Genomic DNA, 25,647 nt, shown 5'->3' with positions numbered 1-25,647 from the left:
TCTTTCCTGTTTTTTCATTAAAAGGTTGATTCGATCTGTTTGCCCAGTGCGATAGATGTTAGTATAGGAGTGCCACTGATATATTTACCTTATTCCCTGAAACACAAATTAATCCTGGCTTCTCAGTCGACAGTCACATAAGGTATACCGTCATGTATGCAAACAAGGTGCTTAGGTATATTGGTGTCAATCCAAAATATTTATTTTTATTTCTGATATGTTTCTTCTTACTTCTTTATGATTGTCTCATGGCATCACAGTAGCAGACAATTAACTGTTATGATATCATTTTCCTTAGCAACCACAAACACCTCATTGATTAGGCAGCACTGCATCATCTTTCATCTAGATTTCAATACACAATCAGGAAATTTGGCACAGAGAAGGCTTCATGAAGATCTTATATTAAATGGTAAGTTCATCATATATGGCGTGTAAATCAGCCATAGCACAAAATGAAATCAACCATTAATTCATGGTTGAGAAACTGTTTTGGTTGGAGCTGCTGGAAAATCACTGTGCTATTTTGAAGGTGGGGGCAGGGGCATGTAAATAAAGCGGGAGGTTAGTGCACTGCCTTCCAGCCCACCCCCATGTGATGGTGGGTGGATAGGGTGTCAGCTAGCCTGCCTTCCTTATGGAAAACCTGCTACTTAAACAGCAGGAAGGAAGGAGGGTACCTCCCTTGCGGGTGGCTCATGCCGATCAGGTGGGTGATACAGTAGCACAGTGGTTAGCACAATTGCCTCACAGTTCCAGAGTCCCAGATTCGATTCCCGGCTTGGGTCACTGTCTGTGTGGAGTCTGCATTTTCTCCCCGTGTCTGCCTGGATTTCCTCCAGGTGCTCCGGGTTCTTCCCACAGTCCAAAGATGTGCAGGTTAGGTGGATTGGCTATACTAAATTGCCCTTCGTGTCCAAAAAAGGTTAGATGGGGTTACTGGGTTATGGGGATAGGGTGGAGGTGTGGGCTTAATTCGGGTGCCCTTTCCAAGGCTCGATGGGCCGAATAGCCTCCATAACTGTAACTGTTATGATTCTATGAACCCCCCTTCCAACAAGATGGGACCCCTGCCCTGCTTTGTACCTTCTCCCTGGCTTCTAAAACCTGATCCCCACAATCTTCCCTTTCCTCGCTAGGATCCCCAATTCCTTGCTGACCAAAATTCATGGTCTTAACTTGAAGCCCTGCATCTATTAACTTTTCCTTGGGACTCCTTTGTAGTCCCAGCCTGAGCAATGTAATAACCTTTAGTAGTGTTACAAGTAGGCTTACATTAACACTGCAATGAAGTTACTGCAAAATCCCCGAGTCACCACACTCCAGCACCTGTTTGGGTACACTGAGGGAGAATTCAGAATGCCCAATTCACCTAATAAACACTCTTTCAGGACTAACCCCCCCCCCCCACCCCCACCCCGCCGACTCAACCCCATCAACCATAAACAGATCCTTTACCCATTAAGCCATGTTAGAAACATATGATTGGTTAAATAGAAAAGCACTGGAAGTTTTGCAAAAAAGGAAATGACATGGAGACTAAGATTTTAAAACCAGTCTGTAATCTGGTATTCATGGATAATCTCTAGAGAGTGTAGATGTGATCCGTAGTGTACAATATGGAGTTTGCAGACTTATGTTGTCTTATCATTCGAGCCCTGGGAAGAGACATCATGTTGTGCAATGGTAGCCCTACCTCTGAACCAGAATCTCTGAATTCAAGACCCTCTATGCAACTTGATGGTCACAGATGGTGTGTTCGTATTTTGGTCATACAGGTTGATGACCAACCTTCAAATCCTTCCAATACATCTACGGCAGGCTGTAAAGAATGGGAAAATGTCCTGGTCAGCCAGGTAGGTGGTAGGTGCATTGCCTCCCCATGTTAAAAGACTCCACATGCTGATTCTTACCAGGGCTGTATTCCATTCCAAGAATTCTCCTTGCTTCAAGAGAGTACCAGAGAGAGAGTGTGAGTGAGAACCTTGGGGTTTTGTCAGCAGATCGAAAATGCTTACTTCTCTGAGATACAGGAACCTGTTGTGAAGTGAGTTAATGGAATACTGGTGCATGAGCTACATACTAGATGCTGTGAGACTATGAGCAATGAGTGAGATATGATTTGTTATTGTAACTAATGCAAAACTGTGCACCAGTTCATGAATTCATCGTAACTGATATTTCAATTGCACATTGTCATGTACGGAATGTATTTGCTCTCTAACTGCCTGTGATCATTATATTTTGTATAGAATGATGTGTGCCTTTTCTTACCCTATTTGCGTGTGTATCCCAATTAAATAATTTAGCCGCAAGATTTTGTGAGTTCAAAAATGAAGAAGGTGATTTATTCGGACACACCTACCCCGAATTAAATGCAACATCGGAAAGGCATTCTTGTCCTCACATACATACACAAGGATTATGTACAGATAAAGGTCATACATCTTTACTAATCACTGTTAGCTCAGACTATTTATGATTTTAGGTCACCTAGGTAGCAGGCCTGATTTATTAAATTAAATTAATGCTTTAAAGTTGAAGCAGGGTCTTGTAAAGTGAAGAGTTCAGAGCAGGTTGTGAGGATTCTTATCGTCAAATTTCTGGGTGGTTGGTTCTCAGCTGAACCTTTACTGGAACATGATACATACTTTGGTGGCTTGATGCCTTGCAGGTTGTTTCCAATATGCTTTACATACTGGCTGAATTGATGGTTTCAATGGTTTCAGTGGTTTTGCCTGCAAACAGCTCTTTGCTGATTTATAAAAGCAGACAACAACATGGCTCCCTTACCATGTTACTTTCTGCAAGTCCAAGTCCGTTTCCAAATAAGAGGGTGGCATCCATGTTGACTCCACATCCTGTATTGTGCGTTAACACCTCCAAGGCCCACCTAGTCCAGTGTGGGTAGGAAAAACCATCATGATACAATGGGACAGTGATAGGGACCATTCACTTCCAACTGCCATCAATTGAGTTTTGATCTTCCCTTTGTTAAGTGTGAAACAGGGAAACAGGGGTCTGTAAAACTCAATTGTCTTTTGCGTTAGTTCATCCTTAAACAAATTGATATGTGAATTCCCCAGATGGCTGTGAATGCCCATACTTAATTTGGTATTTGCTTGAGACTTGTAGCTCAAATGCCAAAGGTCACATGATTTGTATCGGACATTTTAATAGTTTGTTTGTGCCCAGTTTTTAAAAGTAATGACTTGAAGTTCATTATATGATGTCTCTTTCTGGATGTGTTAGGCAGTGATTGTCCAGCTTTGAAATTTTGTGATGCGCCACATTAACTTACATGATATCAGCGGAGTGCAGGCATTCATTGAATTTAGGAAAGAAGTGGAATACTGGGCTAGTCACTGTTGAGACGTAGTATGCTGCTGGAAGCCTCAGCTGCTTAATAGAATGTGGCCCCAATTACTGATAGCTTCACCAATATCTCAGAACCAAAATAACATTCACACTGACTGGATTTTGTGGACTTACTATAGAAACAAATATCCAGCTATTAGCAAGCTCTCAAACCTAAGCAAAGCACTGAGCAGGAATGTACAGCTAAGGTACTGGGAAACCTGATATTGCCAACTCAGGACAGATTTGCAGAAATATAAGGTTAAAATGAATAACCAAAATTGTCAAAGGTGTGGAATGAAGGTAAGACTCAAATATATTCAATGTGGAAACCTGTGATTTTAGATGCTCAGATAAATTTAGAGTAAAACAGGCTTGTAATAAGAGTTGTTTGAAAAGAATGAGTTGTAAGTGGGAAAGAATAACATTTGGGTGAAATGGATGCAATAAAGATGAACACTTAAGTATTCAAGCAGATATGAAAAAGCTTTTAGGGAGAACTAATTGCAAAACAGATGAAAGAAGTGTAGAGCGTAATAGCGACAAGATAAGAACAGAAAATTTTGGTTCTAATATCATTGGCTAGGAAGAAGGTGCGCCCTAATGATGTTTATAATATTTTAAAAGCTGCTGCATGAACAGTTTTGAGTCTCCATTTAGACTTGAAAGCTTAGGAGTCAAAGGATAATGATGGAGGTGTTCAAAATGATGAGGGATCTGGACGGGGTAGGTCGGGAAAGATTGTTCCCACTGCTGGAAGGATCAAGAATGAGAGCTCACAGATTTTAAGATAATTAGCAAATGTAGCAATGGAGATGTGAAGAGAAAACGTTTCCACACAGCAAATCATTAGGTTCTGAAATTCGCTACCTGAGAGTGTATTGAAGGCACATGCAAACAAGGCATTCAAAAGTGAATTGGATTCTTATCTGAGAAAGGGGAATGAGCAGGTTTAATGGGGAGAAGGTGGGGAATGAGATGAGGTGCATTGCTCGCCAGGAGAGTCAGCGAAGATATGAGAGGCCAAATGGTCTCTTTTTGTACTGTAACAACTCTGTGATTCTGTCAAGTTGATATTGCTCAATTGCAAGGCCTGAGTTAAACAAGACAAATGTCCTAGTATTACATGCCATTGAAGATTCTGGCCACTGCTTAATGCCTTTGCTGTTCTTGACCACCTCCTTCACCTTGCTTGAATATTGGCCAAGGTAACTTCAGGAATAAAATTACAATTGTTTTGTGGCGAACATTCTTAAGCCAATCTTTTCTTTGTTAACCAATCAATAAGAATGGATGAATATGAAAAGAACCATTGTTTCTGCATTACCATTATGTAAACATTCCTGTGAAAATCCTACCTTTTGTCATTTTGGTGAGAAGCAACCAGATCTGGAATTAGAAAACACCAAAGATGTTAAACCCTCAAAACATGGAAAGACATTCTCTGAAAGATTCTTTCCACTAGTCAGAGTATCTGTTTCCCCAAATATGCGCTACAAAGCTAAAAATCTGATTGGAGTAAAGCCAAGGATGGATTGGGCCAGCTAAAATTGATATGTGAATACCAGCTGCTTCCTTTTCTATTCAGCCAGCCTGTCACCGAATGATTGTCTGCAAGAACCTAAATGTGAGACTCACAAGAAAGGAAATAAATAGTTGAAGAACCCAGACATAGTTCGAAGTTCCAGATAGTTTCTGCATATCTTTTGCATTCTGACTGAGTTTTCCTGACAGTTGATTCCTCAACAGGCCATCACATCTTTTGTTTGATGTACCCATCTCCAGTAACAAATAGAAAAGAACATGAAGATTAGTGATACAGAATTGATTTTCACTTTACAATGTATTTTTCACCTCCTGTGACAAGGGGATGCTATAGGCGAAAGCAAAAGAAAAAATATTTCCTATGAAGCTGATGAAAACCTTGCATTGTCCTAGAAACCCTAAATATTCAAATTAAATGGCAGAGTATGATATAGAGGTGAGTTGCATCTCGGAATCATCATTAATCTATTTGTTAATTGGGATAGCTTTATGTCACATATCTGCAGAGAGAATCCTTGAAACTCTTCATATCCTAAAAATGTGTTTGAATGATTTCTCTTAGTAACAATGACAACTTTCATTTATATAGCACCTTTAATGTCATGAAACCTCCTTATGTGCTTCAGGAGGACATTATCAAAATAAGATCTGAAGTAGAGCCAGATAAGGAGATATAAGACTGATGACCAAAAGCTAAGTGAAAGAGTTAGATTTTTAAACAACATCTTGAATGAAGAGAGTGAGAGATAGAGGGTTGGGTGTTCAATTGCTTGTGGGGCAAGGCCAGGCATGGGCACGCATGGGAAATAATGCTCCAGAATGACTTGTCAGTCTTCTGTCGCCTCTGTGACCTGCAGAAATTTCTAAAGGGAAGCCAGGAATCGGGGGAAACAGCAACTCACACGCCTCCAGTTCCCTTGCTGTGTAGCTAGTTGAAGAGTATTTTAAAAGGTCGGTGAGGGACAGAATCAAATCTTTGAAGTTAATAATAGGTAGACTGAGGAGTAAGGGACACGTTAATGGAGGACTGTTGGGAACGGGCATCCATTATTGATTGCAATTGCTGGTGAAATTTCATGTGAGAAAAAGGATTGTGAAAGGATAGTGAAAGGATAGCTCATGCAGTGGCAGAAGGTTTCCAGCACTTGATTCGAGCAGCTTAAGTAACTGATGAGTGTTATGGGTACTTGTGCGTGTGTGGACTGTGAGGCTGCTGTCCCTCTGCTCATGCCTGTGCCATTCCTCCAGGTAACGGTATGCACAGTCCTTTGCTGTCTGTCTTGAAAGTTACCCTTCAGAATTGTTTTTCAGTTCCAGGTCATGCCGAGTGCCATTAACTGGTTGTCAAGTTCGACTCCAGCCCAATTAGGACCTTTATTTTTAAAAATTGCATCACATTACTGATGCAGTCAGGCTGCAGTGTCAGGATCCAGCAATGATTCTGCTGCCAGGTTCCCAATCCCAGATTGAAAATCCAACCCAGGGTGTCAGAGACATTTCGGGAGGGAATGCCAGTGTTTAGGGCCTAGGCAGCAGAAAATATAATTGCCAATAATGGAGCTATTAACATAGAGGATAGTGAAGATGCCAGAACTGGAGGTGTGCACAGATCTCGAAGGGCTGTTGGTTTGGAGGAGGTTACGGACATAGAAATGGGTGAGGCCATTTAAAAACAAGGATGAGCATTTTAACATTGAGATGTTGGCCAATGTATGCCAGTGTAGATCAATGTGCATGGGATGAGTTAGAATATGGACAGCAGTGTTTTGAATGAGATCCTGGGCTGGATTCTCCGTTTTCAGGACGTGCTCCATGGAGGACTCAGCCCGTGGACATAGGGCAGGATTCTCCGATACCGTGCCGGGTCGGAGAATTGCCCGGGGGGGGGGTTGCGAATCCCGCCATGCTGCCCCGAAGCCGGGCCGTCGATTCTCCGGTGACCGGAGAATTGGCGGCAATCCCGCCGGCGCGGTTGCCCCCAGAGTTCCACCGAGTCCCGTCGCCGTCGTTCGTGTGTGGTCCTACATGCCGGGATGGACCGGTGTTCTGGCTGCCGGAGTCGTCCTGGTGGGGGGCGGGGGTATCTGACTCCGGGAGGGGCCTCCACAATGGCCAGGCCCGCCATCGGGGTCTCCCGATCGGCGGGCGTGCTCATTCCGGGGGGAGGGCCTATGTTCCTCTGCGCCGGGCCACTGTAGGGCTCCACCATGTTACATGGGGGCCGGCACAGAGAGGTGCAACCCACGTGCATGCGTGGACCCACGCCGGCCATGGTGTGCATGCGCAGACCTGCGCCGGCCTTAGTGTGTGTGCGCAGAGCCGCGCCGGCCCTAGCGCGCATGCGTAGACCCGCGCCGGCCGTGCTGGGGCCTGTATCGACAGCTGGAGCTGCGTAAAGTGCTCCAGCGCTGTGCTGGCCCCCTGTGGATTGGGGGATCACTGCTCCTAGCGGCCAGATGATGCCGTCATAAAACGCTCCGTCGAGAATCCCGCACCTGGGCCGCGGAAATAGTGCCCCTGATCAGCCGCTCGCCTGCCCTGGACCACCCACACAAAAGAAAACTAGTCCCCAATGAGGCCCGCCTTGCCCTCCGATTGGCCTACCCCGACTGTGGCGGCCCTGGACTGAGGTCCGCAGCCGCCGCACGAGTATCACGGACGGTGGAACCATGAGTGATCCACACCGTCGGGAATCGGCCGGTTGGGGACGGAGAATAGCGGGGCTGGCCTCAGGCAATGGACTGAGGTGGTGGATAATCAGGGGGCGGAGAATCGCGGAATTGGCGCCTGTCCCGATTTCGTGTGGGAAACTGGATTCTCTGCCCCATCGCCGAAAAAATCCAGCCCCATGGAAGGTGTGAGGCTAATCTGGAGAGCATTGGAATAGGCAAACCAAAGGTAATAGCAATATGAATGACTTCCGGTGATGGGTATGTGCTGAGAAGCCGCACGTCAAGTGGCTCCCCACCACGAAAAATAGGCTCTTTTTGCCTGATAAATGCCCGCTAACCACAAAAGACCTTCCCGCACCACTACCGTAACACGACAGAGAAAAGTGCCAAACAGCAGTCAATCCAGAGGATGGGTGGAGACCAGGAGGGGAAAAAGCCTGCACACGCAAATGACGAAACCAGTCGCGCACGAAGCGGCAAAACTCAGGCTTTGTCAGAGCGAGGGGGACCAGCTCGCCACACGAGAAGGCCCCCCCCCCACACCAGGGGTGGGTGGAGAATGTTTCTCTCAAGCAAATTGAGAGAGCATCGGGAAGAAACAAAACCGGACATCCAAGCTGTGGTGAAGGGTACGGTTGACGAAGCTATGGCGACCATGCAGATGGCCCTGGATAAGTCAGACAGGTGACTGAAAGCCCAGGAAGAAACAATCAAGGAGCTGGAAGGGGCTGCAACAGACCAGAATGACCAGATCATCACCCTGGAAAAGGAGGTGACAAGGCTGGGCGCGGCGTAAGGGAACCTGAAAGGGAAAATCGAGGACCAGGAGAACCGGTTGAGGCATACGGATTGTGGGCTTCCCGGAGGGGTAGAACCCCACAGACTATGTGGCCCCAATGCTGGGCAATCTGATGGGAAGAGATAGCTTCCCCAACCCACCAGGAATCGACAGAGCACACCGGTTGCTTCGCCCAAAGCCCAAACCGGGGGACAGCCGACGGCGATAATTGCCAAGAGCGCCGGTACCGGGACTGAGAGCGAATCCTGCGCTGGGCCAGACAAACCAAAAACTGTAACTGGGAAGGCCACCGGATTCGGATATATCAGGACATTGGAGCCGACCTGGCCAAGCACCAGGCCGAATTTAATAGCACAAAGACCGCGCTTTAGAAAAATGGCGTTAAGTTTGGGATGCTGTAACCAGCCAATCTCTGGGTCACTTTCCAAGGCAGGGAGCACTTCTTCAAGGCCCCTGTGGACACAGACATTTTCGTCACAGAGAGCAGACTGGAAAAGCGGCAGCAGGGACAGTGATGAGGAGCCCACAGGAAGAGACTTTTAATGTCTTAGTGTTTATTTTCTGCATTCTGCACAACCATCTGTGAACCATCACCACAACGACAGCTTGCGCGGGAGTTTACAGCCTCGTTCTGGGGACGAAAGCGGAAAGAGAGGAAGTATGAATGAGTACAGCAAAGCATAGGAGAAGGTGAGGGGAATGGTGGACAGGGAGTCCAGGGATAGGGCGACGGGAGCACGCACAACTAGCCACCACACTAGGGAGGTAGCTAGCACCAGGAAACGTGTAGGAAAGAGGCCGCATCTCCCGGAAGGGGGAAAGCACTGGCCCAGAGGGGGGGGGGGGGGGTGAGGGGGCAAACATCGGGAATAGGGGGACAACTAGGGGGAAGAAACAGGGGGAAGGGAGAAGGGGGAGCTGTGTCATGTGAGAGTACCTTTAAGAAATGGATGCTTAAGAAATGTACCTTTAAGAAATGGGTGTTTATCAGTGATGTCAGAGTGTGGGTGGAGCTGGGCTGCCTGTCAGCTTTTTACTTTTGTTTTAGGCTGTTTGCTGCAGCGTGTGTTTTAGTTTCGTTTTCAGAGCTGGATAGCTGCCGTCACAGCCAGAAGGTCTATTACAGCCTCTCTCTGTAATCTGAAGACTGTAAATTGATCCTGGTGATTTAATACTAATAACAGTAGTGACTTTAACCTGATGTGCTTCTGGTAAAAGGTGTTTTAAGTATTATGGGTGTTAAAAGGAAAGCTTAAAGGATTACTTAGTGTTGTATTCTTTGGGGGTTGTATTTGAATTGATAGTTGCTAAGATGTTCACTGTATGTTTTAAAAAGATTAACTTGAGTTCATAGAATAAACATTATTTTGCTTTAAAAATTACTTTTCCAATTCTGTTCTACCACACCTGTAGAATGGGCTGTGAGCTCCCCATACAACAATCTAATAAAAGTTGTGGGTCAGGTGAACTCCAAGATACACTTTGGGGTTCTCTAAACCCTGGCCCATACCAAATTGGGGGCACGCGGAGGATAAAAGTCTATCTATTGGATTTGTTTAGCGAACTTAAAGACAGTGAGGGGTGAGCATATTGTGGTTGCTTTTCAGGTGTGGTATTTTAGTTTAAGTAGGGAGTGTGTTGTGGACAATGGCTCTTTCAGAGGCTCTGAAGTTTTTGAGGGTGGAGACAGTCACACGCAGTACCTTATGGACAGAGACTAAAAGCAGACTGTTAGATTTGGCAAAAACATTGTAGTTAACATTACCTCACAAAATGCGAAAAGCTGAGGTAATTATGGCGGTGGCTAAGCATTTACAATTGCCTGAGATACAGTTTGACTCATTGGAAATGGCAAAAATTCAGTTACAATTTAAACAAATGGAACATGAGAATGAATTAAAGCAGCTTGAATACGAAAGAGAGAGAGAGGAAAAGGAAAAGGAGAGAGAAGAAAGGAGAAAAGAAAGAATAGCCCTAGCAGAACAAAAGGAAAGAGAAAGGGAGATACAGATCAGGGAAAAAGATAAAGAGGGAGAGTTTGAACTTCAGAAAATGGCCATGAAACATGACAGTCAGTTAAAATTGGCAGATGTACAGTTGGATGATAGTGATGAGGATAGTCAGAAAGAGTGTCATAGTCGAAGGTTTGGTAGGAATCTATTTAAATATGTCCAAGCATTGCCAAGGTTTGATGAGAAGGAGGTGGAAGCTTTTTTCATTTCATGTGAGGAGGTAGCTAAACAAATGAAACGGCTACAGGACATGTGGGTATTACTGATTCAAACAAAGCTGGTAGGCAGGGCTAGTGAAGTGTTTGCATCACTACCAGAGGAGGTATCTGGGACTTATGAGGAGATGAAAAAATCCGTCTTATGTGGATATGAACTAGTGCCTGAAGCCTACAGACAAAGGTTTAGAAATTTAAGGAAATAATTTGTTCAAACATACATGGAGTTTGAAAGGCTCAAACAGAGTAATTTTGATAGGTGGATAAGGGCTTTGAAAATAGACCAAACGTATGAAGCTCTCAGAGAAATTATACTGTTGGAGGAGTTTAAAAATTCAATTCCTGATGTAGTGAGAACTCATGTGCATGATCAGAGGGTTAAAACTGAGAGGTTAGCAGCAATAATGGCAGATGATTATGAATTAGTTCATAAATCAAAGTTTGGTTTCCGACATCAGTTTCAGCCTGTGAGGGATAGAAACTGGGGACATGAGAAATACTCAAGTAGTAAAGGTGATCTGATGGGAGATAATAAGGAGAGTGTACCTCAGATTAAAAAGGAAATCCAAGAGGGTGGAAGAGACATGAAAAGTTTCAAAGTTTTCACTGTAATAAACTAGGCCATGTAAAATCACAGTGTTGGTTGGTGGAAGAAAAGCACTGGGAAGGCTGATATGGTAAAACAGGATAAGACAGTGGGGTTTGTTAAAGTGGTAAAGGAAAGCCCAAGTGAGCGAAGGAGGTGCAAAGGACTGTACAGCCTGATCAAGAGATGATTGATAAGAAGGTGCCAGATCTCTTTCAAGAATATACTTGTTTGGGTAAAGTTTACTCATGTGTATCAGGGGGAGCAGGTAAAGAAGTCACAATTTTAAGAGATACTGGAGCTAGTCAATCTTTAATGGTAAGAGATGAGGAGTTATGTAGTTTGGGAAGAATGTTGCCAGAAAAGGTGTTAATATGTGGAATTCAGGGTGAGAGGAGTAGTGTTCAATTATATAAGGTAAGGTTGGAAAGTCCAGTGAAGAGTGGTGATGTGGTAGTAGGTGTAATAGAGAAACCATCTTGTCCAGGAATACAGTTTATCTTGGGTAATGATATAGCTGGATTGCAGGTGGGAGTGATGCCTACTGTGGTTGATAAGCCAGTGGAAAATCAGACAACTGAAGTGTTGAAGGACGAATATCCTGGGATTTTTCCGGATTGTGTAGTAACAAGGTCGCAAAGTCACAGGTTAAGACAAGAAGAGAAATCAAAGAGTGAAGATGAAGTTGAAGTGCAATTATCAGAAATGATTTTTGATCAGATGGTTGAAAAAGAACAAGAACAATTGGAGGATGATATTTTTAGTTCAGGAAAACTGGCGGAGTTACAACAGAAAGATATAGAAATAAAACGGATGTATCTGAAAGCATACATGGAAGAGGAATCTGAGTGTATACCAGAGTGTTATTACCATAAAAGTGATGTCTTGATGAGAAAATGGAGACCTTTACATATGCAGGCGGATGAAAAGTGGGCAGAGGTTCATCAAGTAGTATTGCCGGTAGGGTATAGAAAGGAGGTGTTGCGAGTTGCACATGAGGTACCAGTGGGAGGTAATTTGGGAATAAGGAAAATAAGCTACAAATGGACTTTGATCTGCTCTCTACGTGGACCAACTCTGCCAGGCACAGGACACCCTGTGTGAACACAGAGACAAGGCCAGCCGCCTGCTGGTTCACCAGCTGAGGAAACAGGCAGCCATGAGGGAAATAGCCCAGATTAGAGACAGCAAAGGCAAACTAGTAGTGGAGCCGGAAGTGGTCAACAAGGCATTTGAGATCTTCTACCGGGGGCCTGCACACCTCAGAGACCCCAACAGGGAATTTGACAATGAAGCAGTTCCTCGATGGGCTGGACATGCCAGTCATGGGAGAGCAGAGGAGACGGGGCCTGGAAGCACCGCTAGAACTGGGAGTAGTCATGGAGAGTATCAGTTCCATGCAGTCGGAGAAGGTGCCGGGACCGGACGGTTTCCCAGCGGGCGTCTACAAAAGATTTGCGACAGCTCTGGCCCCACACCTGTGGGAGATATTCACAGACTCACTGGCAAGGGGCACCCTGCCATCTATGCTCGTACAACCTTCAATCTCGCTAATACCTAAGAAAGACAAAGGCCCAACAGAATGGGGTCCCTACAGACCCATCTCGCTGCTAATTGCGGACGTGAAAATACTGGCCAAGATCCTAGCCAAAAGACTAGAGGACTGCATACCAGAGGTGATAGCAGAAGACCAGACAGGCTTTGTCAAGGGAGACAGCTAACATTGAGCATCACGCGCCTGCTGAACGTGATCATGACCCGATCTGAGGAGAGAACATCTGGATGCAGAAAAGGCCTTTGACAGAGTTGAATTGAAGTATCTCATAGAGGTACTGGAGTGGTTCAGGCTTGGAACAGTGTTTACCGCCTGGGTGAAGCTCTTGTACAACGCTCCCACAGTGAGCATATGGACAAATACCACCTGCTCTAAATACATCCAGCTGCACAGAGGCATAAGTCAGGGATGCAAGGATGCTGTTTGCCCTGGCGTTCAAAACACTAGCGATCGCGCTTAGGGCGGCACTTGGACACTCTGACACTGCCAGACTGGAACCCTGGCAGTGCCCCTGTCAGCCTGGATATGCTACCAGGGCATCCAACACTGCCAGGGTGCCCAGGTGGCACTGCCAGGGTGCCAAATGGCAGTGCCAGGGTGTCTGGATTCCAGGGGTAGAGCCAGGGTGCCATGTTATCCTGTCCCCAACCACCCAGTGTTTCCAATGGCCTGGGAAATCCTCCCAGGTGCCCTCATGCATGGTCCATGTTTGTGTAAACCAACACTAAATGGTGCCCTAGCGAGGTCTCCCAGATGCAGCTGTTGAGGCCCAGGCATGGATGATTATGGAAAACATCTATGGCTCATTTAAAAATGCTGATCTGGATCACGCCCACTGAAGGTGAGGTCCAGATTGTAAAATCCCACGAGACGTTCCGTCTGTCGCGATAATGGCCTCGTCCCAACACTGTATATCAGCAACACATAAAAATGCTGGAGAAATTTCATCAGTAATGTCTCCTCTGCATCCTCAATGGACCATCAAAGAAAGTGTTCTTCTTGAAGCCAGCTCCACAGCATTCAGGAAAAACTGCAAAATTAACTTTGATGGACTAGCCACTGTATCTGGATAGCTGAAATGCATCTGACACGCCAGATCCTGTTTTCCAACTCTCAGATCATCAATGGTCCAGGGGAAGTCAAAGAAAACGATTCAAAGGCACTCTGAAGTTCTCCTTGAAGTGTGGCCATTTTGACGTTAATGACTGGGAGGATCTTGCTACAGGGAATATGAGGAAAACCTTTTTCATCCAGAGGGTTGTGTGAATCTGGAACTCACTGCCTGAAAAAGGTTGGTGGAGGCAGAGACATGAAGAAGTATTTAGATGTACTATCGGTAAACTGTTGGAAAATGGGGTTAGGATAATTAGGTGGTTGTATTTGACCAGTGCAGTCGCACTTTTTAGAGCTGTAGACCTCTATGACTTTATGATTGTTCAAAATGGTGCCCAATTGTCCATCAGGCTATATCAGAGTTTAAAGTAGCAGTATCCAGAGTGTAGAGTTGGCTTCCTTTCCTTTCCTCTCTATGGCCACATTACCTCAACATTAAGACCTTGTGACCTCTTGGGACTTCCTGCCTCATGTCCCCAATGATCTGCGAGTTGAGAATGGGCCTGTTGATACACGTGAAGATTCATGACAAAAGTCCATGACCCCGAGCAGAAGTCATCCTCAAATTGAGAGATAGCCGTTCATTTTCTGCTTAGCTTTCTTTACCCTTTCTTATAAATCTTTTGCATTATTATTTTAATCCTGCTGCTTCTTTTTCAATTTCCCTTATTTCTTTTTTCTATACATTGAGGGTAAATATGCTGTCATATTTTGAAATGCAGTCATCTCTTTAATAAGGATAATGCTAAAGTAGGACATGTAGGTCTCTATAATTGCTACAGTTAAAAATACAATCAATCGTTACTGTCTTTTTTAAATAAATAAGCCTTTATCATTGTTTTTCTAGGAAGTGAGACATAAAGCCAAATAATTCTCTTACAGTATCCAATAGCATAAGAATAACATGTTAAGTTCATAATTAGTTCAATAGAATCTTGATGTAACCCTTCTAACAATATATTATGGTTTTTAACCCTGCACATTTCTTGCTTCGGATGGTGATGATTTGTTCCTCCTGATTTTGCCAACAGAACTCATGATGTACATGTCAGGTTTTCACTTCATCCTTACCTTTCTGCGTGTTCTGTTTAACTTGTTCCACGAAACCCGTTGTTGAGTGCACATTAATCACAAAAAAAGCCACTATTCAGTGTACTGTAATCAACAAATTGTAATGTGGCTCTTCTAATAATTAATATTGCCCATTTGAGAATAGGTTTTATTAATTCTTCCATCCAGTTCTCCACTACTGTATTTACTAATGCTACAAATTGTAAACTACATCATGGTGCAGCATCCTGGACAGTGAATGTTTTTATAGTGTATGTCTAGGTTAACAGTCTTACCATAATTTAAGTAACATGTTATTTGTTTCCCAAGTGCTAAATACTTGTTGTGACAGATAAAGCTTGTTCCCCTCTGTGATCGTGGGGCATTGTGTGGGCTGGAGTGCATCATCTGCTGGAAAGAAAATGTTATTTTTAAATAATTCTGGGGTCTACTGTGGTATTTTGTAAAGCAGGATTGTGGGGGCTGGGTGCATGTGTATGACTAATTTAATTGAACTTGTGACTGAGTGTCTACAAAGTTGAGGACATCAAAAGGGCTGGGTGTGAAAGGCAAGCACTTGAAGTGAATAGTGTGAGCTGTATGGTCTACAAGTAAATAAGACATGGATGGAAATTTGCCTTTGGAGATATATTAGGTTTGTTGTGATCAGTTATTAAAATTCAAAGGGAAATAAAAAGGAGTTAGTCGCTGGGAAAAGATAATGAATAAATAAGGCACAGTTATTAAATTTTATTTTCCCTGAAAGTGGTAGTTATAAGGAGAACATAAAATATTTTATATCCTGGGAAGGGTAAATTTCATAGAAAGATAAAAACAATAGGCAAAGATGAAAGAGACAAACACATTTAAAGAGAGGTTGGAATCTGTTCTAGATGTGGCAATGTAATCAATGTGGCTCCTGAAGAGAGTGCTCTGTGCTGGGACAGAACTGCAAATGAAGAAGGGAACTGAGCAGGTTTCAGCTATCCCAGAGAACTGTCTGTTTGTTTTTAAATCTTCAATTTCTACAACTGAGTGGGAGAGCGAGAAATACTTCCTCTTTCAACGACAATGGGCTTTGCCTTGTGGTAACATTACTGGAATTTTATGGATTAAATATCGATAAGGACTGTTGCCTAAAGCAATATTTACCTGTGAGTCTAACCAAGGAAGAATCTATTGGGGAAATGTTCTGTAAGACTGTAACTGTGTATATGTAATCTTGCATCTTTAAATTTTCATTATTTTTGTCAATAAATGTTTTAATTTAATATTTAAATCTCCAAAAGTGTTAATGGAATTTGTGGCTCCTGATTTCAGTACATGTATTTTCTTGGGTAAAATACAAATAGAAAATTGCTGTGATCACTTCTCAAGTTTGCCTTTTTGGGATGTGGTTCACACGGCACTTTCCATCTGCCATAAAACCGTAAGACATAGGAGCAGAATTAGGCTGCTTGGCCCATCGAGTCTGCTCCGCCATTCAATCATGGCTGATATTTTTCTCATCCATATTCTCCTGCCCTCTCCCCATAACCCCTGATCCTCTTATTAATCAAGAACCTATCTATCTCTGTCTTAAAGACACTCAGTGATTTGGCCTCCACAATCTTCTGCAGCAAAGAGTTCCACAGATTCACCACCCTCTGGCTGAAGAAATTCCTCCACATCTCTGTTTTAAAGGATCACCCCTTCAGTCTGAGGCTGTGCCCTCTGGTTCTAGGTTTTCTTACTAGTGGAAACATCCTCTCTACGTCCACTCCATCCAGGCCTCACAGTATCCTGTAAGTTCCAGTAAGTTCCTCCCTGATCCTTGTAAACTCCAATGAGTACAGACCCAGAGTCCTCAACCACTCCTCATATGACAAGCTCTTAATTCCAGAGATCATTCTTGTGAACCTCCTCTGGACCTTTTCCAAGGCCAGCACATCCTTTCTTAGATATTGGGGGCCAAAACTGCTCACAATACTCCAAATGGTGTCTTATCAGAGCATTATACAACCTCAGAAGTACATTCCTGTTCTTGTATTCTAGTCCGCTCGACATGAATGCTAACATTGCATTTGCCTTCCGAACTGCTGACTGAGCCTGCACGTAAACCTTAAGAGAATCTTGAGCTAGGAGTCCTGAGTCTCTTTGTGCTTCTGATTTTCCCATTTAGAAAACAGGCTATGCTGCCATTCTTCCTTCCAAAGTGCACAACCTCACACTTTTCCACATTGTAATCTATCTGCCACTTCTTTGCCACTCTCCTAGCTGTCCAAGTCCTTCTGCAGCCCCCTGCTTCCTCAATACTACCTGTACCTCTGCATAATCTTTGTATCATCTGCAAACTTAGCAACATTGCCCTCAGTTCCTTCTCCCAGATCATTAATGTATATTGTGAAAAGTTGTGATTCCAACACCGACCCCTGAGGCACACCACTAGCCACCATCCTGAAAAATATCCCTTTATCCTATTCTCTGCCTTCTGCCAGTCAGCCAATTGTCTATCTGTTCCGACATCTTACCCTTAACACCATGGGCTCTTAACTTATTTAACAGCCTCATATATGGCACCTAGCCAAAGGCATCCTGGAAATATAAATAGATTACACCCACTGGTTCTCCTTTGTCTAACTTCCTTGTTATCTCCTCAAATAATTCACACAGATTTGTCAGACATGAACGACCCTTGATGAAGTCAAATCATAACACAACCTCCAAAATATTATTTTAGTTTGATTTTAATATATTCCCTTTTAAGATGCTCCAAATTTTCTAATTTGTTATTTGATTTAATGGTGTACTAAAAAGAGTAGGTCAAGCTTTTTTTTCTTTACTCTTTTATGGGAACTTCAAATCCAGTTACCTGTCTTTGATCCTTACATCTTACCAAACAAAAATCTTTCAATTTAAAAATTCAATTGACCCAGCATCCATTGCTCTTCAGGGGAGTGAGTTCCAGATTTCACTACTTTTTAAGAGAAGTGTTTCCTAATTTTACTTGTACATAGTCTCACTCTAAAATTAAGATTGCGCTCCTTGTTCTGAATTCTACTACCAGAGGAAATAGGTTTTCTGTGTCTATCCTACTTAGTCCATTTATCATTCTAAACATCCTGTTAAATGACCCCAAAGTGTCTTAAACTCAAAGGATACAACTTACACTGCTTTAACCTGTCTTTGTTGTTCAACCCTTTTAGACCTCGTATCAGCGGGGAATTTTCTTTGTACCTATGGGGACAATACAATGTTCCTGAACTTTGGTGTCTGGAAGTGAAAGCAATATTTCATATAGAGGTGATTGTGTGCGGAGAAACAGCTAAGTCATGTGTAGATTCTCCGGTCCTCCGCCGCTTGTTTCTTGGCGGGATTCTAACTTCCTGTCTCTTGTCAATGGGGTTTCCCATTGAAGTCACCCCACACTGACGGGAAAACCACGGGTGACAGTGCGCTTATGCTTCCAGCAGGAAAAGCGAATCCCAACGGCTGGAGAATTCTGGACATGGTTATTCTGAATGCATTGAGCTCAACACGAGCTGCATTTAGGCCCTCGGTTCAGATGTTAGGCCCTGTATTTGCATATAAAAAGGGCTAATGCTTATTTCAGGCATAGTCCCTGGTCACCTATCCCTCAGCCTTTATCATTATGGCAGACGGAATGTCTCTATCAAGGAATTCTGCACACACCACCCGTTACATTGGGCACTTAGGTATCTGAAAAATTGACACATCAATGAATTTCTAGGCCCATGTTTGGTGATTAACTTAATATGAACAGACATGTCAATATTAGTATGGATTTAAGCTGTTGATTTCATCAGTGGTGCTTTTTGAATACTGTCTATAAATTAAAAGATTTAAATGAGCACCAGTGATAAGACTTGCAATGCAAAGCAGGTTGCCAGTTGTGTATACGGGATTGAAGCATATATGTTTTCATGTTAAGTTCTTTTGTAAACTGCTTTACATTTTGTTGTAATGCTAAATATTGATGCTATTTGCATTAATAGCTGAAGTGTAAAATTTGCAGGGAGGCCCGCTAAGGGTATGTTAATGTGTGCTAATGAAGTTCCTGACCTTTCATGGCAGATACCGATTACACCATTGGTGGGGAGGCGAGAACAATCTCAATAGGAAATTCCACCATCGTAAATGCCGTTTTGGGAATCATGTTGGATTCTCTGCCCCCTCTAGCCTTCCCGTCCACCAAGAGCAGGAAGACAAAATCCCCCCCCATGAAGTTGTCCCTTGCCAGTCATTCAAGATGCCCTCTGTAGTGATCGCTCTACATGTAAATACATGATTAGTTAATGTGCAGTCAGTACAGTCAGGTGATCACTAGATGGCAACACTAACAGGGAATATATAAGCAAGCTCAAGCAGTTTTCCCGCTCTCTTCTTCTTCTCTTTGTGTGTGACCAGCTCAGAACGCAGTGTATTATATTCAATGTTAATTTAATTCAATCTGTTCGACTGTGGAAGTCTTCACAGCAAACAGATCCTCGACAACAAATCGATTCGATGGACCACGTTCAACCTCCATGGCAGCTGAAAACTACCGGTAACTTAAATTTAAATTGGAAAATATTTAAACAGCAGTTCCAACTCTATTTGGAAGCTCATGACTTAAATACAGCCTCTGAAGCTAGAGGAATAGCACTGCTACTGTTAATAGCAGGTCAGCAAGCTATAGAAATATATCATTCATTTATATATGCTGAAGGCGAAGACAAAAGCAAATTTGGAGTGATTATTGCAAAGTCTGTTGACCACTGCAACATGCAGACAAATGAAATACTGGAGAGTTTCAGGTTTCAGAAAAGGTTACAAGAAAACAGTGGCCCAATCACAAGTTTGTCACTGACTTAAAACTGCTAGCACAAACATGTAATTTTGCTGATTTACATGACACTCTAATAAGAGATCGAATCGTTTCTGGACTAAATGATGAAAGCTAAAGAGAAGCATTACTAAGACAGAATGATCTAATGCTCAAAATCGCGATCGAACAATGTATTTCGCAAGAGCAAAAAACAGTGAATGGACAACGACGGTACATGTGAATAACAGCCCAATATTATTCAAGCTTGACACTGGTGCTTCAGCCAACTTGATGATGAGCAAAGATCAATCCAAGGAGATTACGAGTACCTGCGGCATGCAAGTTAAAAGAGTATAATGGTAACCAAATTGTGTCACAAGAGTCGTGCTATTTAAAAGTTGTCAACAAGAAAATGGAGAAAACACTTTGTTTTGAAATTGTGGATGATCGCAAAGCTTCTTTATTAGGTGCTCAGGCATGCAAGGAGTTGCAGTTAATCCAAAGAATCTACATGCACACAAATGAGACATCATGACTGGAAGAAGACGTCGAACAACTACTAAGTGAATACCCTGAAGTATTTCGAGGTATGGGCACATTGCCATACCAATACAAAACTTTGCTCAAGAAGGATGCAAAACCCGTCATACATCCGCCAAGAAGAGTTCCAGCACCTCTACGAGAATGATTAAAAGCTGAATTGCAGAGATTACAATCTCAAGGCGTATTTTCCAAAGTCAGAAACCGACTGACTGGGTCAACTCATTGGTTTGCGTCAAGAAGCCTTCAGGTGATCTCAGAATCTGTATGCATCCCAAAGATCTAAATAAGACCATCTGCAGGAAACACTACCCTATTCCCAAATGAGAAGAAATTACCTCTGCAATGTGAATCACAAGGCTTTTGGCAGATGCAACTCGACAACTCCAGCAAACTACTCTGTACGTTCAACACGCTATTTGGACGGGACTTCCGGTGGGGTGGGCGAGCAGGGCGGGCGCAAAAAAAAGAGCTCCCGCTGGTGGCCGCGATTCGCGGCGATTTCGGGGAAATGAGTCTTCACGCGCCCCCCCCGACTATCGTCGGCCTTTGGGGCCACCACGAGCAGCCAGTGGGGCCGGTTTAAAAAACGGCGAAGAACCCCGCGCGGGTGTCGGGCGGCGGGGGCTGAGGCACCGGGCCCGGCAGGTCAGAGCAGCGGGGGCGGAGCTACGAGGAGGTCGAGGCGGCAGGCCCGAGGCCAGGGCATCATGCAGGGAGGGTGCTCCACGTCGGATGGCTCCCACCTAGGAAGAAGAAAAAAGGTTGAAGCCTGGTCCCAGGTGAATGCAGAGGAGAAAGAAAAAAAGATTTAAGGAAGTTTGGTAAAAGTGTTTTTTCTTCAAAATGAATGTCAGATTGATGAAGGGCAGCAGGGTGAAGGGGGAGAGAGGAGGAAGGAAAGAAGATAAAAAATAAAAAACAATAAGCCGCTAAAGGATGCGAAAAGCAGCGTCGAAGAAAGGAGGAAACGCGGGTTCGCCGCCAAAGGAGAAGACGAGCAAAAGTGTTGACAGGGTGGCGGAAACCAAACTGCAAGGCGGGGCTGCACTACTTACGGTGGAGAAGATGACCAAGGTGATGGTGGTGGAGCTGGAACAACGTTTGGTGAGGCACATGGAGGTCCTGAGGAAAGAGATGGTGGTCGTGATGAGGTCATTGTTGGAGGAGGCAATCGGCCCGATCAGGGTGGAGGTGGCAAAGGCATTGGCCGAGGTGAGAAAGCAGGGCAAGAAGATGAAGGCGGTGGAGGAGGCCATGACACGACACAGCGACCAGGTCACCTCGATGGCGGACGAGCTGCGGAGGGTGGTGGAGGTTAACAGAGGACTCCGAGCAAAGCTGGAAGACTTGGAAAACCGCTCAAGGTGGCACAATTTGAGAATTGTGGGCTTGCCCGAAGGGACAGAGGGCCCAAGGCCAACGCAATACTTTGCTAAGAAGTTGGCGGAGCTGATGGGGGAGGGTGAAAGCCCCACCCTGTACAAGCTAGACCGAGCTCATCGCTCATTAAGGCCGAAGCCCAAAGTGAACGAGCCGCCAAGGGCAGTAATTATCTGCTTCCATAAGTTTCGCATGAAGGAGAAAGTATTAAGCTGGGCGAAGCAGAAGCGTGAGGTGCTGTGGGATGGTACTGTGGTTCGGATCTACCAGGACTGGACGGTGGAGTTGGCAAAAAGACGAGCGGCGTTTGGGCGCGTGAAGGCGGCTTTGTACAAGAAGGGGGTGCGATTTGGTGTACCCGGCGAAGTTGAGAGTAACATATAACGCCAAAGACTTTTATTTTGAGACAGCGGAGGCGGCTGAGGCGTTCGTGAGGGCAGAAGGCGTGGGACAGACGTGAAGAACGGAACTGGAAGAGAGACTGTGGACTGTGTTTGAGCGGCTGGACAATGTACAAATGTTACAACTTTCTTTTTACTGATTTTGTATTGAAATTTACTTCTCTTTGCATTGTTACAGAGTTCAAGTTAATGGCGTTCTGTGTTGTGACGGTTAAATGTTATGTTAGTGAATTGTAGGGGTTGGATTGTTGGGTTTGCTTTGGTGTTTCTTTCTCTGGGACTGGGCGGAAGGGGGCGAGAGGTCTTGGCGGGGAGAGCCACCCGCGCTAGCTAACTAAAGTCAGTTAGTGAACGGGGGTGAGGTGAGAGGAGGTCTGCGGACGTTGGAGCCTGGATAGCAGGCTTCAATGGGCCTACGAGGCAAGCAAGAGGGGGTGGAGGGATGGATGTTGGGGGATGTTTTTGTAGGGGGGGTTCTTGGGAGGGGGGGGAAGGGGTTCGATGTTAACAATGGACAGGGGCGGGTCAGGCTTATGGGGCAGAGCCCGGGGGTATGATAATGGTGGATAAGAAAGGTGGGGGGGGGTGAGAGACCCCCAGTAAGGATAATCACGTGGAACGTGAGAGGGCTAGAAGGTCCGGTCAAGAGGTCAAGGGTGCTTGCACATTTTAAAAGTTTGAAAGCCGATGTAGCAATGCTGCAGGAGACTCACTAGAGGGTGAAGGACCAGGTGAGACTTAAAAAGGGCTGGGTTAGCCAAGTGTTTCACTCCGGATTTGATGGAAGGGCTCGAGGGGTAGAGGTGCTGGTCAGCAAAAGGGTACGCTTCCAGATGGAGAAGGTGGTGGCAGATCAGGGGGGTAGATATGTGATTGTGACAGGGGCACTGGAGGGGAGATTAGTGGTGCTGTTAAGTGTATACGGCCCCAATTGGGACGATGTGGGATTCGCTAGGAAGGTGTTTGGGGCTATCCCCGATTTGGACACGCATGAACTGATTGTGGGGGGGGGGGGACTGGAACTTGGTGCAGGAGCCAAGGTTGGACAGATCACGGCCGCGCTCACTGGTCCCATCAGGGGGGACGAAGGCGCTGGCTGGGCTAATGGTGGAAATGGGAGGGGTGGACCCTTGGAGGTTCCTGCACCCAAGGGAACGGGAGTATTCGTTATTCTCAGCGGTCCATAAGGTATACTCGCGGATCGACTTTTTTGTGGTGGGGAAGGCTTTGCTGGCTGGAGTCAAGGGGTCGGAATACTCTGCAATTGCAGTGTCAGATCACGCTCCACATTGGGTAGATGTGGTGCTGGAGAAGGGGGCAGTGCAGAGACTGGGGTGGAAACTGGATGTGGGGCTTTTGGGGAACCAAGTGTTCTGTGAGAAAATTGAAAAGGTAATTAAGGAATATGTAGGTTTCAATTGTACAGGTGAGGTGTCGAAGGCAGTCGTCTGGGAGGCTCTAAAGGCAGTGGTGAGAGGTGAGGTAATTTTGTTTAAGGCCAGGGTGGATAAAGAGGAGAGGTTGGAGCGGCAGAGGGTAATAGATGAGATGTTGGAGGTAGATAGGAGGTATGCAGAGGATGGGGACCCGGCGAAGCTGGAAAAGAGGAAGGAACTACTGGCAAGCTTCGACTGACTGTCCACCAGGAAGGCGGTGCGCCAACTGAGACGAGCAAGGGGTGCAGTTTATGAACATGGAGAGCAGGTCAGCTCCGGAGGGAGTCTGCAGCAAGGGAAATTCTTCAGGTGAAGGATAGGGCAGGGAAGTTGATGGTGGCCCTAGTGCTGATTAACAAGGTTTTTGAGGAGTTTTATGAGAGGTTGTACAAGTCAGAGCCACTCGGGGGAGACCGTGAGATGCAGAAATTTCTAGATGGGTTGGAGTACCCAAGGCTAGGGGAGGGGGACAGGGCTACATTAGAAGGAGCAATAGTGGAGCAGGAGATAAAGGATGCAATTGGGAGGATGCAGTCGGGGAAGGTGGCAGGGCCGGATGGGTTTCCGGTGGAATATTATAAAAAATTCAAGGATAGGTTGGCACCCCTGATGGTGGGGATGTTTGAGGTAAAGCTATTATATAAGGAGCCGAAGGCGAGTGTCCGCACAAGTAATATCAGTTTGAGATACTTTTCTCTCCACCGTGGGACGAGACAGGGATGTCCTATGTCCCCCCTGCTGTTTGCACTTGCGATTGAGCCGCTGGCCATTGCATTGAGAAGTTCGGGAGCATGGAAAGGAATAGTGCGGGGGGGGGGGATAGAGCATAGGGTGTCCTTATATGCCGACGACTTGCTGCTGTATGTGTCGGAGCCGAGTGCGTCGATAGGAGGAATATTGGAGCTACTGTGGATATTTGGGTCTTTCTCGGGGTACAAGTTGAACCTGGACAAGAGTGAGTACTTTGTGGTGTCTCGGCCGGGGTTGGGGGCAGGGGTGGGGGGGGGGGGCTGCCATTCCGTAGAGCAGGGACTCATTTTAGGTATCTGGGGGTGCAGGTTGCCCGGGAGTGGGGGAGGCTTCGCAGGTACAACATCACTACTTTGGTGGGGAGAGTGAAAGCCGATCTGGCAAGGTGGGATGGCCTTCCTCTGTCACTGGCGGGTCGGGTACAGGCAGTTAAAATGAATGTGTTGCCGCGATTCCTGTTTATTTTTCAATGCCTACCGATTTTCCTGCCAAAGTCTTTTTTCAGGGAGATTGAGGGAAGGATTACCTCATTCATATGGGGAGGGAAGGTGGCCAGAGTGAGAAAGGTGCTGCTACAGAGGGGAAAGCAGGCAGGGGGTTTGGGTCTCCCGAACCTGTTGTACTACTACTGGGCGGCGAACGTGGAGAAACTGCGGAGCTGGGTCAGAGGGGTTCATTCTCAGTGGGTCAGAATGAAGGAGAGTTTGTGTAGGGGGTCGGGGCTGAAGGCACTTGCAACAGCGCCGCTCCCGATAGCTCCGGGGAAATATTCAGGGAATCCGGTAATAATAGCTTCATTGAAAATCTGGAGGCAGTTTCGCCAACACTTCGGGTTGGGTTTAGGGTCAAGGGAAATGCCGATTCGGGGGAACCACAGATTTGAGCCAGGGAGGTGGGATGGAAGTTTTCGGAAATAGGAAGTGTAGGGGATTAAGACGCTAAAAGATTTGTTTCTTCGGGGTCGGTTTGCAGGATTGAGGGAGCTGGAAGCGAAGTATGGGCTACAGCAGGGAGAAGAGTTTAGGTACATGCAGGTTCTGGATTTTGCCAGGAAGGAGATCCAGAGCTTCCCAGAGGAACCGGCCTCCACATTGCTGGAGGAGGTGTTGACGACAAGGGGGCTGGAGAAGGGGGCAGTGTCAGTGGTGTACGGAGCTATTCTGGAAGAGGATAAGGCACCACTGGAAGGGTTCAAAGCAAAGTGGGAGGAAGAGCTGGGAGAGGCTATAGAGGAGGGCGTCTGGTGTGAGGTGCTCCAGAGAATGAATGCCTCCACCTCATGTGCGAGGTTGGGACTGATACAGCTGAAGGTGGTATATAGAGCGCACCTCACTAGGGCGAGGATGAGCCGATTTTTTGAAGGAGTAGAGGATGTGCGTGAGCGTTGCGTAGGGGGGGGGCCGCGAATCACGTTCATATGTTTTGG

At 45.4% G+C, this 25,647-nt stretch overlaps 1 protein-coding gene and 1 long non-coding RNA gene across 2 annotated transcripts in view; both read left to right on the top strand.

Annotated features, from left to right (window-relative positions):
• The first annotated feature begins 351 nt into the window (after positions 1–351).
• The window catches only part of LOC140430030 (uncharacterized), a 152,908-nt gene continuing 127,612 nt past the window's right edge, over positions 352–25,647 (top strand). The window contains exon 1 of the long non-coding RNA XR_011949286.1: positions 352–412. This is a non-coding gene — a long non-coding RNA (uncharacterized lncRNA). The remainder of the gene's footprint in view (positions 413–25,647) is intronic.
• LOC140430029 (uncharacterized) overlaps positions 1,779–25,647 on the top strand; it is a 61,116-nt gene continuing 37,247 nt past the window's right edge. The window contains exon 1 of the mRNA XM_072517586.1: positions 1,779–1,856. Within this exon, the coding sequence (XP_072373687.1) occupies positions 1,832–1,856 (25 nt within the window). The 5' untranslated portion in view covers positions 1,779–1,831. The remainder of the gene's footprint in view (positions 1,857–25,647) is intronic.

This window comes from Scyliorhinus torazame, chromosome 9 (assembly GCF_047496885.1).
Source record: "Scyliorhinus torazame isolate Kashiwa2021f chromosome 9, sScyTor2.1, whole genome shotgun sequence".
Taxonomy (NCBI): domain Eukaryota; kingdom Metazoa; phylum Chordata; class Chondrichthyes; order Carcharhiniformes; family Scyliorhinidae; genus Scyliorhinus; species Scyliorhinus torazame.
The sequence above is the reverse complement of the archived record's forward strand: the minus strand, read 5'-3'. Positions and strand labels throughout refer to the sequence as shown.